The sequence below is a fragment of the Salvia miltiorrhiza genome, chromosome 8 (genome assembly GCF_028751815.1).
Source record: "Salvia miltiorrhiza cultivar Shanhuang (shh) chromosome 8, IMPLAD_Smil_shh, whole genome shotgun sequence".
Classification (NCBI taxonomy): Eukaryota; Viridiplantae; Streptophyta; class Magnoliopsida; order Lamiales; family Lamiaceae; genus Salvia; species Salvia miltiorrhiza.
This window is the reverse complement of record NC_080394.1, coordinates 2,830,864-2,847,880: the sequence shown is the minus strand read 5'-3', so window position 1 is coordinate 2,847,880 and position 17,017 is coordinate 2,830,864. Positions and strand designations below refer to the sequence as shown.

The 17,017-nt window shown below is 32.0% G+C and overlaps 3 protein-coding genes across 3 annotated transcripts; all 3 read left to right on the top strand.

Moving 5' to 3' along the window:
• Positions 1 to 1,145: 1,145 nt before the first annotated feature.
• LOC130999996 (chitinase 2-like) lies at positions 1,146 to 2,245 on the top strand. Its single transcript, XM_057925706.1, has one exon. The coding sequence runs from the start codon at positions 1,216 to 1,218 to the stop codon at positions 2,137 to 2,139; it is 924 nt and encodes a 307-aa protein (XP_057781689.1). The 5' UTR covers positions 1,146 to 1,215; the 3' UTR covers positions 2,140 to 2,245.
• A 4,888-nt stretch (positions 2,246 to 7,133) lies between these two features.
• Positions 7,134 to 8,849, top strand: LOC130999993 (putative zinc finger protein CONSTANS-LIKE 11). Its single transcript, XM_057925703.1, has 3 exons — positions 7,134 to 7,699; positions 7,800 to 7,955; positions 8,496 to 8,849. The coding sequence occupies exons 1-3, from the start codon at positions 7,403 to 7,405 to the stop codon at positions 8,685 to 8,687; spliced, it is 645 nt and encodes a 214-aa protein (XP_057781686.1). The 5' UTR covers positions 7,134 to 7,402; the 3' UTR covers positions 8,688 to 8,849.
• Positions 8,850 to 9,793: 944 nt separating this feature from the next.
• Positions 9,794 to 11,897, top strand: LOC130997130 (uncharacterized). The gene is made up of 6 exons (XM_057922391.1): positions 9,794 to 9,886; positions 10,830 to 10,996; positions 11,084 to 11,264; positions 11,356 to 11,478; positions 11,567 to 11,710; positions 11,802 to 11,897. The coding sequence occupies exons 1-6, from the start codon at positions 9,794 to 9,796 to the stop codon at positions 11,895 to 11,897; spliced, it is 804 nt and encodes a 267-aa protein (XP_057778374.1).
• Positions 11,898 to 17,017: the final 5,120 nt, after the last annotated feature.

Sequence of the window (17,017 nt, the reverse complement as noted above, 5' to 3'; positions counted from 1 at the left end):
TTTAATAAGATGTAAAACCTATTTTACAATAAGTTGCATATGGTCACTTTCTTTTTTCAATTATGGATGAGGGTTTGATTATTTATACTTGCACTAGAAAATGATCCTTAATTTTGCTTACCTAGACTCCACAAATCTCTCACATCATGACAATTTTGAGATCACAAACAAATAATTAAACCTTAAAATCTTGCTGATTACCTGCTACAAACCGGCATTTTGGATTTACAATCACGACATCATCCTCTATAATTAAGTATAAGTTTATTACACCTAATTTTATAAAATATGATATTGTGAACCCACGAATTGAAAAAAAATCCTCTACTACTCTCACTTTATCTACATCATCCAAATAATTTTAATGGTCATGGGCTGATTCTACAAGTAAGATAGAATTTTAATTTATAGTTCTTATATTATATATATTGGTCTAGTTCTTTTTGACACGATTATTAAGGAGAGTAAAATTATAGTGTAAAGCAAGTGAATCTGTATCTATTTTAGTGAAAATTTATTACTCAAAAAAGAAATAGGCCTAGTCGGGTAGGACGTTCTGAAAAAGAAATTAGATCAAGTCAACTGAATCTAGTTTATCAAAATGACTTTTTCTAAGTTGAATATGATTTACTGCTTTGAAGCTTAAAATTAGTAATGTTGTAATCACGTTTACTTTTAAAGATTAACATTGATAGATAAAAATAGTAAGACTAATGTTTAATTTACTTTGATAGATTGAACTTTGGCATATCCCAAGATCCTTGATTATTTATATCATTTAAGTAATTTTTGCTTGATTCTCATTCCGTTAAAATGGTGAGATTAGAGAAATTATACTCTTCAGATCAATAAAAATACTCAATTATGCATCCGATCAATTATACAAAGTAAACGTCCTCTAAAAATCTTAGCAATATTTTAAGCGTGGGACAAATCACAAATGGGTGAGCTGAAACAACTAAGCAGTCAAGTCTAGGCCAGTAGACTTCAAAATTAGCTTAATTACAATTAAAATCCAAATCTAAATTCATACATATTCATTCTATATAGTATTTTTAACGGCACGCAAAATAATTAATTAGTCACAATCACATTCTTCCTATACATTTGTTGGAGGATTAATCACTATATAAGAGAATCTTTCAAGTCCTAAATTCCCATAACTCAAATCATTTCAAAGAAATTAATACACTTCTCTCTACGATCTTTAACCAAATGGGCCCATCTCCACGTCATCCACTAGCTCTCTTGGTCTTCCAGGCCCTGATCATCGCCTCCTGCGCGAAATCAGGGCCCGCAAACTCGAACCTGTTCCGAGAATACCTCGGAGCAGAGTTCAAGAACGTGAAATTCTCCGACGTCCCGGTGAACTCGGGGGTCGAGTTCCACTACATCCTCTCGTTCGCCATCGACTACACGACGGACCCGTCGTCGCCGTCCCCGACCGACGGCGAGTTCAACGTGTTCTGGGACACGGGCAACCTCAGCCCGGGCGCGGTCGCCGCCATCAAGAGCAGGCACCCGAACGTCCGGGTCGCCCTCAGCCTCGGCGGCGACAGCGTGGGCGACGGCGAGAGCGCCTTCTTCGCCCCGTCGTCGCCAGACACCTGGGTCGCCAACGCGGTCTCGTCGCTGACGCGGATCATACGGGAGTACGACCTCGACGGCATCGACATCGACTACGAGCACTTCAAGGCGGACCCTGCCACCTTCGCGCGGTGCGTGGGGCGGCTGATCACGACGCTGAAGGCGAACGGCGTCGTGTCGTTCGCCTCGATCGCGCCGTTCGACGACGACGAGGTGCAGAGCCACTACATGGCGCTGTGGAAGGACTACGGGCACGTGATAGACTACGTGAACTTCCAGTTCTACGCGTACGACGCGGGGACGACGGTGGAGCAGTTCCTGCGCTACTTCGAGGAGCAGAGCGGGAACTACGGCGGCGGGAAGGTGCTGCCGAGCTTCATAAGCGACGGCAGCGGCGGGCTGGCGCCCGACGGCGGGTTTTTCACGGCGTGTAGCAGGTTGAAGAGTGAGGGGAAGCTGTATGGAATCTTTGTGTGGTGCGCGGATGATTCCAAGGGATTGGGATTCAAGTATGAGAAACAATCCCAATCGCTTATTGCAATTTCACATTAGTGATATATATGTGTATATATATGTATGTGTGTGTGTGTTTGATGCATGTATCCCACTTGAGTTGAGGATGGTTTGTTTTGTAAAAATAAAGAAATGTTGTCTTCTTTTGATTGTTATGTGTTAAATTTATGATCGGAATCGGTATTTATAACGATCAGATGTTATGGTGATTAGTTTTCGAAATGATCGTGTGCGAATAAACGATCGATCAAATCGGTTTTTAATTCGGTCGTTAATCGGTTTAATGACTATTTTATCATTTTTAACTACTGGATTTTCGATCGCCAAAATTGTATTTAGTAGTGATATCTCTAAAGTCTAAATAGTTATTTTTCTTATTAAAAGAGTAATGATGGTTATAAAATTGAAGATATATCAATTTCGATCACTTTTTGTGTACATAGATTATTTTATCTTAAGTCAAAATATAATAAAAGTAAATTACTAATAGATATCACAGTTAAAGTATCACAAATTATCCTATACCACGTAACAAATGAGCCTTAAATTAAAAAAGGAAGTGGATGAAAAAATAAAATAAAATTGGAAGTGATACATAATGTGACACTAAAAATGAGATATTGGATCTCATGTGCTTGTATTCATTATTGTTCAATATGATGATGATTGTAGTTTCTCTCAAAAAAAATATGTTGATTCATAAGTTTAATGGGCTGTCAAAGTTGGACTGATTTCAAGATCAAGCCCACGACTAGAATGTGTTGTGGGCTCACAAGTTTATTATCGGGCTTAATTCCAATCTGGGCCCACTAACAAAAACCTTCTCTCTCTCTCTAGACAAAGAATTTAGAGTGAAGCCCCAAAATTAACTAACCTTAAGACTGATAGCCAACAAAGAGTGTCACACTCTCATGTTCATGTAATTATAAATACAAGTCAACTCTGAAAATATACGAAACCTAAGATTTTACCCAAAATGAGATACAAAAAAAAAAAAAAAAAAAAATCCAATTATTTATAATTTTTCCAAAAGGAAAGTGATGTCGACTATAGTTTCTAACTTGCAAGAATGAAAATAATAATAATAAGGAACCTAACCAACTAGTTGACTAAATTAGCACCATATTTTTTGATAGATTGAGATATATAGATGCTATCTTTTAACCAAAAAGGCTATTGCTTGTAGCTGCTTATTTTCCTCTTTTGGAACAAAATGTCGAAGCGAAAGCGACTATAGTGCTCATTTAACCTTATCTTCGACTAATCGGATTCATTATTCATGCATATCACTTCTTTCTTCTTCCTTATAATTCAACTCTTGCCACACACCTCTCACCTGATGTAGAAGTCTCCACTCCTCCAGTCAATGCTTCAGTGTGTGTTGTGTGTGTGAAAACAAAGTATACCTTGATCATTGCATTCTCATTATTATAGTATATGAGCGTTATATATTAGTCGTATAATACAAGATGGCGTTCGGTTTAATGGATTAGATAAGAGAGGCGGTATTGGGTACAACCAAGTGTACCGTACAATCGGGTTGCACCCATACCTAGACCATGAACCGTCTCCTGACTCGGACCCTCATCTTGACCCGAACCGTATAAATAACACTATTCTGGGTGCGGGTCAACTCGGTTGTGGTACACCTGGTTGTACCCAAGTTTTTGTGTAGATTAAAATTTAGTGTCATGATATGTTGTTTTCTTAGATAGACTCAGCTGGTGGCCTAATCTCGGGATAATGTTAGTCATGGCTTGAGTCTTGACATCCCCTGTGATAAAATTTATCTTGGATAATCTTGGGCCCACTTAATCTTGAGTAATCTCGAACTAATATAGTCTCGAGTAACTGAATAAACCCTAAATGGATACGTATATTTGTGTACTATAAAAAGGGTTTCATGCATTTTCAAGACTAGAAATATATTATTTTACTTATTATGTCTTCTAATACAGTATTTTTAGTCATTAACCCTAAGTCCCTAACAAACAATTTCATTAATTTTATGTGTGTGTTGGTCTAATCATAGAGTAGTTAACACCTGAAACCAAAGATCTTAATTAAGTTCGAGTCCATAACCACACACAATTTTTAAATTTATTTGTTTATTGACAAAAAATAAAATAAAAATAAAAATGTGTCTCAGTGTCTAAATGTCACAAGCCTTACGGCCCACTAAAGGCGTGATTTGAACAACTTTTTATTTTCACTTTCGGCTTTGAAGCCAAGTAATTCAAACATGTCAATTTCAGACCCATTAAAGGCCTATCAATTTTCAACATTATTATTATTATTATTATTATTATTATTATTATTATTATTATTATTATTATTATTATTATTATTATTATTATTATTATTATTATTTCTCATGCCAATCTTAAGTAGACAAATTAGTCGAAAAAATATTTTACACGCTCTATTTGAAGTCGTAGAATGTTACATGCATAATATTATATAAATTAGAATAGTTTAAATATTAATAATATATGGATCAAAGTTATAAAAATATCGAGATTTACCATATAAATATTTTTATTTTTACATAAATAAATAATTGCAGCCAGCTATGTTGAAGAGTTAATGATTAAGGAGACGCTATGTCAAAATCATAAAAGCTTAGTGGGCTCTATGCGGAGAAAGGCAGCTGTTTTGCTTTGAGTTTACAACCATCTCATCATATATATATAGAACTTAAACTCTTTAATGAAAAATATAAATTATGTCAAGTTTGTCACTTAAGTAAATAAAATATATTTATACTATACTATTGTGAATGAGCATTAATCGGAAAATTAACAACGAGTTTCAACGTTTCGATAGAAAAATTAAATCAAATATACTCCCTCCGTCCCAGCTTTTAGTATTCAACTTTCATTTTTTGGTCGTCCCACATTTTAGTATCCATTTATATTTTTGGCAAAAGTAGGTGGGGCCCTTACTCCACTTTAATTATTTTAACTCTCACATAAAATGTGGGACCCTTATTCCACTCACAACACATCAATCATTTTATTAAAACCCGTGCCCTTTTGAACTGGATACAAAAAGCCGGGACGGAGGGAGTATTAATTTTTGCGATTTTTCAGAATTTTGTTACAATTTTCACCCAAGTTTGACTTTCGATGAAATTGGAGCTTAATTGACAGTCGAAATTAAGTCAGATATATTAATTTTTGCCTTCTTAGATCTCCGAGCTTCTAAATACTCCTTATCATCATATGTTAGACCAACATCGGGTGAACTTCCGACTGCCAACTAAGCTCTAATTTAACCGAATGTCAAACTCAGATGAAAAACACAACAAAAATATAAATTTCATGTATTTTTTTTGGCTTAATTGAAAGTTCAGATAAAAATTACAACTTTTTCAAAGTTCGTGTATTTTTTTTATCATAATCATCACTTTTTATAACTACAATTTAAAAGCTTCTAAAACATGAAGTCACCGTCCATTTCTTTTTGGAAGTGGTGCTGCTAAAGCACTAATCAACAAGCACATGCAGCTACAAGAGAAGAGAAAGATGTTTGTATATATATGATACATGCATGCTAGCTAGGGCTAATGATCAATCTTTGAATTATCTTGCATGCAAGTTGAAGTTGCAATTTTTTCCGTGAGGCCCAATAAATTTTTATTTTTATGTTTCTTTTTTATATATATAAAATTGGTCAACTGTTTTCTTAAAAATGGGGGAAGAAATTAAATGGTAGGAAGAAGAGTTGTAGATTCAAGATTAATCTAAATTGCAAATTTGTAGGGTTTGTTGTGGTCTCAATTTATCACTAAGTGATAGAGAATGATTTTTGATGGGTGTGTGCCACCCAACTAGTCTATATTTATTTAACTTTTTTTTTTGGGGGGGGGGGGGGGTCTAGGGTCTAGTCTATATAAAGAGCATATTTTGTAACTCAAAGTGGTGGGGGCGTTTTATATTTTTTCTAAAGTTGGGATTGGGAGTGGATGTCTCTCTCTCACTAGGCATATTAAAAATTTAAAATGTGACCGTATATCACTAGTCACTACTCAATCACAGTTCCATTGTAAAAATAAAATAAAAAATGTACTTCGCTATCTTAATTAATTTGATTAAAAAAAACAGCATGAACAAGTCTTCTACGTGAAGTGACACAATGTCAAACCATTGACCTTAAATTCAAGGAGTTGAGTATACGAATTCGATCCCTCTTGGGAGCGAATTGGAGATTGGAGATATAAGGTGGATTTGGTGAATGGAGAGATAAGGTGGTTCTTGGTGTGGATGGGGGAACTAATTACTAACATCTAACATGACTTTGCCCGATCAAAAAAAAAAAAAAAAAAAAAAAGAAAAAAAAAAGAAAGAGTTTAATTTGAGTCATAAAGTGTTTGCTTTATTTGGAGCATGATGGATAAATCGGCTCGCACTCTAATCAATCAATTAATTGATTTTTTAATTATTTATCACTTCGAAATTGAACAAATTATTTAATCACCTCCAATCCTATCAATTTTATCTATATTATTGACCAAATCAAATACCCTAGTAATTTAGTGTTGGATCTATAGAAAATACATATGTAAAATGAATATACACTCCAAACATATAATATAAAATATTATCTCTGCCTACAAAAAAGAGTCTCATATCATGCTGGACACGGATTTTACTGAAATTTTTAAAGTTATTGTAAGTTCAAAAATAAATGTACAATTTGTAGATATAGTATAAAAAAGTAGAATAAAAGTACAGTATTAATTAAAAAATGATATAAAATTACAATATATAGTTAAATATAAACAAGAAGGTAGGATATGATAGTTAAAAAAGTAAAATATAACTCTTTTTCGTGGGGAAAAAAAAGAATAAATAGAACTTCTTTCGTGAACAAGAAAATAGGTAAATAAAACTCTTTTCCGTGGACCGAGGGATTTCGTGCATATATATATATACACACACCCTTAATCAAGGAATTTAAAATTCTACAATAAGTTGTAAATATCTTCCCTACCTCCCCCCCCCACCACCCCCCACCCCTAAAGGTAGTGGTGGTCCAGGTAGGCCAACACAGCTCCCCCAACTGACAAGATTGCCAAGTCAACGCCCAATCGACCCATGACGTCATCCTCCACGTCATCTTTAACCCCCTTTTAATAAGCTGTCGTGTGCCCACAATGTGCCCATTCCACGCCTTTCATCAAATCCCCCTCCAAAAATAAATCCCTTTCATCAAAAAAATCAAACCTAATTTAATTTCCCTCGTTATATTATATAGTTTCATCCTCACTAAACACACCATAAAAAAAAAAAAAAAAACTATGTCCGGACCATACTGGTATCAACTTTACTCCGATCGTGTTTCGGAACACGACGATCAATTTTCATTGGTGCGCGCGCCCGTTGCTGAGCACGTGTACGAGTCCGTGTTGGGGGAGACGGGGCACAGCAGCAGCGGGTGCAGCAGCCACGTCGACTCCCCGAACTCGAATGGTACTACTTATGGAGCACAGAGTCCTACTCTAATGCAGAGGGAGGTTAGCTGCCACTCTCTCATCAATACAAAAGTGGAAGGTTATTACAATATTGAATCGGAAAGTAGCCATGGTAGCTCCCAGGTATATATATAGTTATATACCATTGAAAATATTAATTACTTTGTTAGTGAATTAATTGCGTTTTTATTAATTAAGTAATTAATGGGAAATGCAAGTGCAGTGGTATAATAAGTGGTCGAATTATCCATTTGCAAGTGAGAATAGCATATTTGAGAGCATGAACAGAGCCACACCCTACAGCCCAGAGGAGAAGAAGGAGAGAATTGAGAGATATAGAAGCAAGAGAAATCTCAGAAACTTCAACAAGAAAATCAAGGTTCGTATTTACGTATTACTCCCGTCGTCCATGAAACGTCTTCTTCAAAATAGTGGATACGAGCTTTAAGAAAATTTAGCTGTGTTTGATAAGTAGAGAAAAAGTGGTGATAGTTAGTGGGTTTACGTGGGTCCGTTAGCGAGCAAATATATATAAATATTTGAAAATTTAAAAGAGTAATAGTTAGTCGGATTATTTCCAAAAAGAAGAAGTATATAAATCATTTGAAAATTTTATAGAGTGAGAGTTAGTTAGTTAGTTAGTGGGTCTATTAGAGATAATAAATATCTGAATAGTTAAATGTTTAATGGATGGACGAAAAAAAAATTATTCATTAAATAGTAAATATTCAACAATATGTACTGGCTTATTCATTAATTTTATGATCTCACAAAAAATAACAATCTTATTGTCTCCTTCGGGATTCGAACCCAAATTTAAATGGTTATTCGTAGATTTTATTGACTTATTCATTATCAGTTCTCAATGTCACGAATAATAACATTCTCACTAGATCTTTTCTCTATGTCGTTGGATCAGTATGAATGTAGGAAGACTTTGGCAGACAGGCGGCCGCGAGTGAGGGGAAGATTTGCGAAAAACGACGAGATATATACAGAGGAAGCGACTCAACGTCCATTTCAAGAGGAAGAAGACGATGAATATTATAGCTGGATTACTATACTTGATGCACTCAACAAATCTGATGCCGCCTTAATATCTTCATTCTAATATATTTAGATGGTATTATTTTGTTTTAACTATCACTTTATTAGATTATTTTGATCAAGAATTGGTAAATTAAAGTCATAGATTGTACTAGTATTTATATTTTGTTGGAACTATACTAATATAAAACAGCTGGTTCATGATACACGAGAAACTTTTTATTAACTAGTCTCGTTTTTCACTTCATTATTGCATGCATTTTTGTGTGATAGATTATTATATAAAGCATCAACAAATTGAAATACCAGATATCACTATGTAGTTAATGATGTAATATTATTGATACTAGGCTAGGGAATTTTTATTTATTACCTATGTCTCTAGTATTCGGCATAACATTGGCACCATTTTTATCATTTAACTTCATTTCTAAATAGGTTGATAAAATTCAAAGTTCTTATATACTTCATTCGTCCTTGAAAAAGGACATTAGATTTTCCATTTCGTCTGTCCCTTGAAAATATATCACGTCTATTTTGGAACATGATTCCACATATATAACTCCTTATATTTTTATCCCTTAAAAACACAACACCTAAAAAAAAGTGGGTCTTTTTCTCCACTCAATATATTATCTACCAAATATTTCTTAAAATTCGTGTTGTCTACCAAGTACCAAGTGATACATTTTGATAGGGACGAAAGGAGTATAATATTTTTAAATATTTATTTTTTTAAAAATAAAAATTAAGTATAATTATATTATAATAATAATTTTATTTAAAAATTTTATTAAAATAATAAATATAATACTGGGACACGATAACACACACAAAATTATGAAACATTAAATTTAGATTCTTTTATACTAATGAAAAAGGTCTCAAAACAATTGGAAGAAAAAGACTTGGAAGTAGAAACAACTTCCCAAATGGAGGGGACTAAATATAGGAACAAGATATATATATATATATATATATATATATATATATATATATATATATATATAGGGTGAGACTACAATGAAAACAGCCCTTAGTGTATAAAATATGTATAAGATCCAGCCGTCCAAATTAAAAGCATCTACGGTCCAGATTTAAAATTCATCCTTTTATTGATTCGTCTAGTTTGTTGTCTGATTCGTAACTAAAATTGCGTGAAGGGCAAAAATGGCATTAAATCTCTGTTTGACTTTTCGTATGTCACAGAGTCTGTTCCGATCTTCACGCGGTGGATATGGAAAGATTTTCTATTCCATCTGGGTAATTATGATTCTTGAGAATTTCGAACGAATGTGTACGAATTTAATGGGAAAAAAAGCACCGATCATATTATTCCATAAAACAATACATTTAAGTTGTAAAATAAGTAAAATGTAATCAATTATATCTAGTGTGAATTACGAAGTTTTTGGTGAAGATTTGTATCTGATATTACTCTATCTTATTCATTATAACATATCATTTCAAATTTTAAGGAAACACTCTCTCATATTTTCCATCTGCAGACGCGATGAAATAGAGTTTGGAATCGGCAGCTGAATGGCGAGGACGAAGAATGCGACGGCGAAGACGAAGAATGCGACGGCAGAGCGAGGTTTGTAATTGTTTGGTTCTATTGTGGGATCGGTTATTTTTCCGTTCGAATGCGACGGCGGTGTGACGATCGACACTTTAAAAATTTATTTTTGAAATATAATCGTCAATTTTTTTGGGTTAATATTTGGGCGAGGTTATTACGAACTATAGCAACAGGTATTACGAATTATTTTAGACGCATGTGAAATTATTAAATTTTGAAATTATGTCTGAATATAATGTAGTATACTGTTACGAATTGTATGATTATATATCATGAATTATATGCCTGGAGATAAAATATAAAGATGTTACGAATTCTATACTTATATGGAAATAATTATATGGTTGGGTATAATATTTTGCGGAGGTACGAATTATATAATTAATGTAGCATACTGTTACGAATTATATGAATGTATGTCACGAATTATAGGCCTGAATATAATGTATTACACTTGTTATATGTCACGGATTATGTACCTGAATATAATGTTTTATTATGGTACGAATTCTATAATTATATGTCATGAATTATATACCTGAGCATAATATTTTACGATTTTACGAATTCCATTATTATATATCAAGAATTATATGTATGTATATTATATGCTTTATTTCTTAGGTTATTTCGGAGCCTGTGGGAACGCGATGCAGGGACAAGGGCCTTCTCAAGAAAACAAATTATAACTTGTCTCCGTTTATCGAGAGGAGTGTGAATACAACAAAACGGCTGAATAAGAAAGAGAAGGCTCTCGCCCTTTTCGGTTTCTATAACCCTGCAGTGGATAAGTAAAAAAATATATTCAGAAAATTTAGAATTCATTTATTTTGATGTAGTCTAAAGGTAATTGAATTGCATGTTGGTATTAATTTCAGCCTCGAGGTGATGTTCCGTTACGGTAACAAAATGCTTCAGAGAATGCATATTGCAACACTATGTAGAGACAATGTGGTAGGTCCTGAAGTCATTAATGCTTGGGGAATGTATTTGAATAGCAATGAGGAGTTCAAGGCAGATACATTGCCAACAAGATTCTTTGCTTCAGTCGAAATTTGCGTAAGATAGATTCATTGTTGAAATTTTTATCCAAATGCATGTGTCTCTTTTGTCTGTTGAAATTATTTCACATGTTATTTTTAATTTTAAGTCGGAATCGATTCTGCAACCGCCAAGTAGTTGGACCTTCAAAAGACGCCGAGATATATTTGTTAGACTTCTATCGGATGAACTAACCACGCCGCAGCTGTTATTTGTAACAACCATAGATTTGGTATGGTTTAAATGTTGTGCATTGTTATTATATTTTTTGATCATGCGAATCGTATTACTAAAGTGTTGTCATGCATTACTCCTTGCAGTTCTTTTTCCCTGTTTTTAGAGTGATGAATTTTTTCCTGGTGTGCGTCGACCTAAAAAAAGAGAAGGTGTACGTCTTAGACAACAGGAATGAGGCGCAAATGCATTGCCGAGCTGAAAAATATATGTCTGCAATTGATGACGTGGTAAATAACAATGACGTCCACATGTCTTCAAGCTTTTGCGTGTTTTATGATTTAATATTTTTTCATTTTTTTATGTTCATTTATCTAACAGAAGCAAATCCTTGGAGACTATTTTGGCTCTATGGGTCATGTGCACAAGAGCACCATTGTGAAACGCACAAGGATGATGATACCACCGTTGAAATAGGGGGACTCAAATAACATAAATGACTCGGGCGTATATATGATGCGACACATGGGGACATTTATGGGTGAGTCCCCAGCCTTATGGGGTTGCTCCCTGGCACCGAAACTGAAGAAACAACTTAACCTCTTGCGTGTGAGGTATTGTGCAACCATTCTTGGTTGGGAAAAAAATAGTGTTAAAGATGCGATTGCAGTGGGAGCGAATGCGTACTATGACGAGGTCTTTAAAAACCCCGCTATAAATATTGATGCTACTTTGTTAGGTTGAAGCTTATTTAATGGTTTAGGGTTGGTTGATATTTTCTGGAACATTTTCTTTGATCTATACGTTAGACATTATTTTTGTGGAAAATATTGTACCTTTATTATGACTTTCATTGGGTTAATTCCATGTTTTATCAGTTTTCGTACACTTTATATGAGTAAGAATTATACAAATGTTGGTTTTAAATAATAAAATATAATTCTTACGGCAAAATTGTTGTGTTACGAAATTTTTATAAGTTTATTCTGAAATTGGTATGATAATTTCCTACAAATTCAAATTATTGATTTGTTTATGGAGGATTTATTCGCAATTATTCTTTCAACCAAATACAATAATAAGTAAATTGTTTTGGTATTAGTTGGATTTTTTTTTTGGATTACGATATACTAAAGTCACTGATTAGAATCTCATTTTTTTATGAATCACCTCGAATTATGTTTTGTGGGGTTACGAATTATAGAGAATTGGTATGATAAATTTTGCGTTATTATTCTTTAACGAATTACACTTTATCTGATTAATAAGTATACATGTTGGTTTTTAATTAATAAAAATGATTCGTTCGAAAAAAATGGTGTGCTATGAATTTTTTATCATTTTATTCTGAAATTGGTATGATAGTTTCCTACAAATTCAAATTATTGCTTTGTTTATGGAGGATTTATTCGCAAATATTCTTTCAAGCAAATACAATAATAAGTAAATTGTTTTGGTATTAGTTGGATTTTTTTTTTGGATTACTATATACTAAATTCACTGATTTGAATCTCATTTTTTTTATGAATCACCGAATTTTCGAATTATGTTTCGTGGGGTTACGAATTATAGAGAATTGGTATGATAAATTTAGCGTTATTATTCTTTTAGGAATTACATTTTATCTGATTAATAATTATACACATGTTGGTTTTTAATTAATAAAAATGATTCGGTCGAAAAAAATGGTGTGCTACGATTTTTTTTATCATTTTATTCTGAAATTGGTATGATAGTTTCATGCCAATTCAAATTGTTGTTGTCGAGAACGGTGGATTTTCTCGCAATTATTCTTTCACCCAAATACAATATCATCTTTCACATGGAAAAAATGAGTTAATGAGATGAAATTGTTTTTAAAATAAATTGATTTGGTGTTTTTAAAAATTGAGTTAATGAGATGAAACTATGTTTTTTTGTGGATCACCGGGATTACGAATTATGTTTAATGAGGTTACGAATTAACGAGAATGGCTATGATATGAGTAATAGAATTAAGATTGTAGTTGTTAGTTGTGCGGGATTATGGCAAATGTTCATGCAAAAAAAAAAACATATACTATATTATAACAATACACTTACATTCACGCAATGCATATAAACAAACCAAACAAATTAATCATAGTAACATCTAATTATTAAGTAATATTATAAAATGAATAGTTCACAAAACCACAAAATTAATGGTGAAAGATTCAAAACGTGTTAGTCATATCCCATGACTTTGAAATACCAAATAAACAGTAACAAACTTCAAAGTCTATGACAAAGTTAGAAATTGAAATCGTTTGTTTGTCCTATAACAATCAGTCCTCTTCACTATCTTCTTCAACAACCTTGCTACAATTGCGCGAATCATGTCGAGCACGACGACCACACTTTTTGCACAACCTCTTGGGTTTCTTTGCTTTCTCGGCCTCTATCTCAAATCTAGACTTCAACCTCTTACCACTGCCCTTCTTGCTCTGAATCTGAAATAATAATTAATCAAACTGATATCAAAGTAATATAATGATGCAATCTGTTGTGTTACACTAATGTGTTACGTAACTAATAAGATTCGTAACAAATTCGTATGATTCATATGCAATCGAAACCAGTTTATTGAAATACATAAACAGTCTAAACAGACTATTAAATTCGCCGCAAAACAGACTATTGAAATACAATCGAAACATGGTCACACTTCATACGTAAAATACTTCCAGACGCAAATAATTCGTAACAAATTAAAATAAAAATCGTGCAAAATACTACTGAACATAACCCAGAAGCAATTCGTAACAAATTATGTTTCATACACGAAATAATAACAAAAAAATCGTAACAGAATGCTAAAAATAATAAAGAACACACATACCTGGATTATTCATGAATTAGTTTGAAGAAGTAGAGTGAAAAACCCAGAATTTTGGCGACTGTGTTCTTTCTTTTGAGAATGCGTTAAAATTTAGGTTAGAATCGTGTGTTGAATATATGGCATCAAATAAAGATTTGATAGCTGGAAATAAAGATTTGATGTGAAAAAAAAAAGATTTGATATGTGCTTAGCGTAAATAATTACTGACATGATGCTTATTAGCGTGAATAATTACAGAAGTTAAAAGTTGAATTACATCATTAACCTTTTAGAAAATATGCGTGTATATTAAAGATTAGATTAGGCTAATTTTAAGCCATTAGATCAATCAAGATCTAACGGACAAGATTCATCCATATTTTATACACTTAAAAATGTTTTTATTATAGCCCTCCCCTATATATATATATATATATATATATATATATATATATAGGGTAGGGTTAATATAAAAACACCTCTTAAGATGAAAACTAGGAACCAATTTAAAGCCATTGATTTTAATAAAATAGAGGGCTGAGATTAAACTACAGATGCACAATTTCGATTGCATAGATGCACAGTTTCAATTGCATAGATGCACAATTTCGATTTGCTTGAGTATTTTGCATTGTTGGTTTCAATTGCATAAATTGCATGTTTTTTAAGTGCACAGTAAAATATAATAGATGCACAGTTTCTTTTGTTGACTAAATCCTAACCATTAGATCTAATATTTAAAATGTAAAGATTAGGTTCATAGTTCTCATTTTAACATATGTTTTTATTAGAACATCTTCATATATATATATATATATATATATATATATATATATCCCAACAAAATCGATGAAATGGAAGAAATGCGAGTGAATAGAAAAGAAAATAGATTCCCATATATATGAATGATTATGTGAAGAAAATAAGAGGTGATGGCTACTAAAGATTTGTGGAGAAGCTGCATTAGATGGGTGCAAAAGAATTATTGGTATGATTGTATAGAAAGAAAAAACCTAAAAGCCTTTAAAACTGGGGGTCACAGCCTACCAAGCTAGTAGTAGGAATTGATGGATGAAATGAAAGAGAATAATATGAATATTGTGGGGTTAATCATATATGATTAGATTAGATTGTTCAAAATAATAGTAGTAATTTCTATAGGGAAAAAGGTAGAAATATAATTTATCTTAAATGTGAAAAATATTTTTAAGTGTAATAGGAGATGTCATCATACAATGATACAATTGAGAAGGGGTTTATCTTATCCGGGATGAGATTCAATGCCTCATAATTTGATGTGTCCTACTATATTCCATTCTTATAACTATTATTTTAATAATAATTTTTATAAAAAATAAAATTTATTATAATACTATGAATTATACTCAATTTTTATTTCAAAAATTAAACTTTTGAAAAATAAAAATACCATAACTTTTAATTAGTCAATCATTATTAGCTAATTGAAGTGCAGTTAAATGATAAAAAATAATTATATATCCTAATTAGATGGAATAAATCTTAGTTAATAATTATAAAATTAAACAAAATCATACAAAACTGAAATTGATGAAAAAATATATTAGAAAATAAATTAAATTGAAAATAGAATATAAAATCATACATCAAATATGATACACTAATCTCAATCCATCTTATCTAGCTAGATTTGTGGCAAGTAAAAAAAAAAAGGCCCACGTTTTGGATTTAGACATTTCTAGGCCCAAGCCCAACAAATTTTATGGGCTTTCTACAAAAGAATATTAGACAGTTTCCAGTCGAAATTTGATGTATTATTTTTGGTAGTTTTAATTAAACGGCCCAACTTGTAACTTCATTCTTTATTTTACTTTTTATAGCCTTTATTTAAAATAATAATTAAAATTTTATTTTTTACTCTATATTTCATACTATTTCCTAAATTAAATTAAATTTGTAATTAATTAATAGTTTTATTTAAGTAAATTTAAAAGAATAAACACGTATAACTCACAGTTGTAATCTGAAAATATTTATAGCCTCGCATCATAATATGATAAGGAAGCACGTTTATGCATACATAAAAATTAAAATCCTACAAAGAACTATATACCCTCTAATTTAAAATTCTGAAAATCACACAAAAAGAATTAATGATTAATTAATTTCAAAATTTCAATTATCATCTCTTGATTGGTCTGTTACCAGCAAGAAGTATAAGCAAAATTCGATTGAAGCATAAATGAAAATTAGCAAGAAAAGATGCAAATCAGAGGCTGTTCCAAAATAAGAAAAAAAATTATAAGAATTTAAATTCACTAATTTCTCATGTGAAATTAGCAATGAAGTGTAATCTAATCTACATAATATGTCACATTTTCTTATTTTGACGTTCAATTTAATAGGTCACTTTCTAAAATGAAAAATCAATACATAACAAATATTCTCACTCAATTAATTTTTCACACTAAATGTCATTAATGTGACTCATAAATAATTATGTCTTTTTTTTCATTAAAAATAATATCTTCATTCCTTCTCTTACTTTTTTGACAACTATATCCTAAAAAAATTATATTCTTTATTTTATTTTATTACTCCCTCCATCCCAACGAAATTGAGTCGTATTCCTTTTTGGATCGTCCTAACGAAGTTGAGTCGTTTCCTTTTTCGAATAAATTAAAGTTACTTTTTCATTCACTCTCTCTTTCATTTTACTTTTTCGTTCACTTTTTCACTAAACACTAATTATATATTCCACATAAGTATATACTCCCTC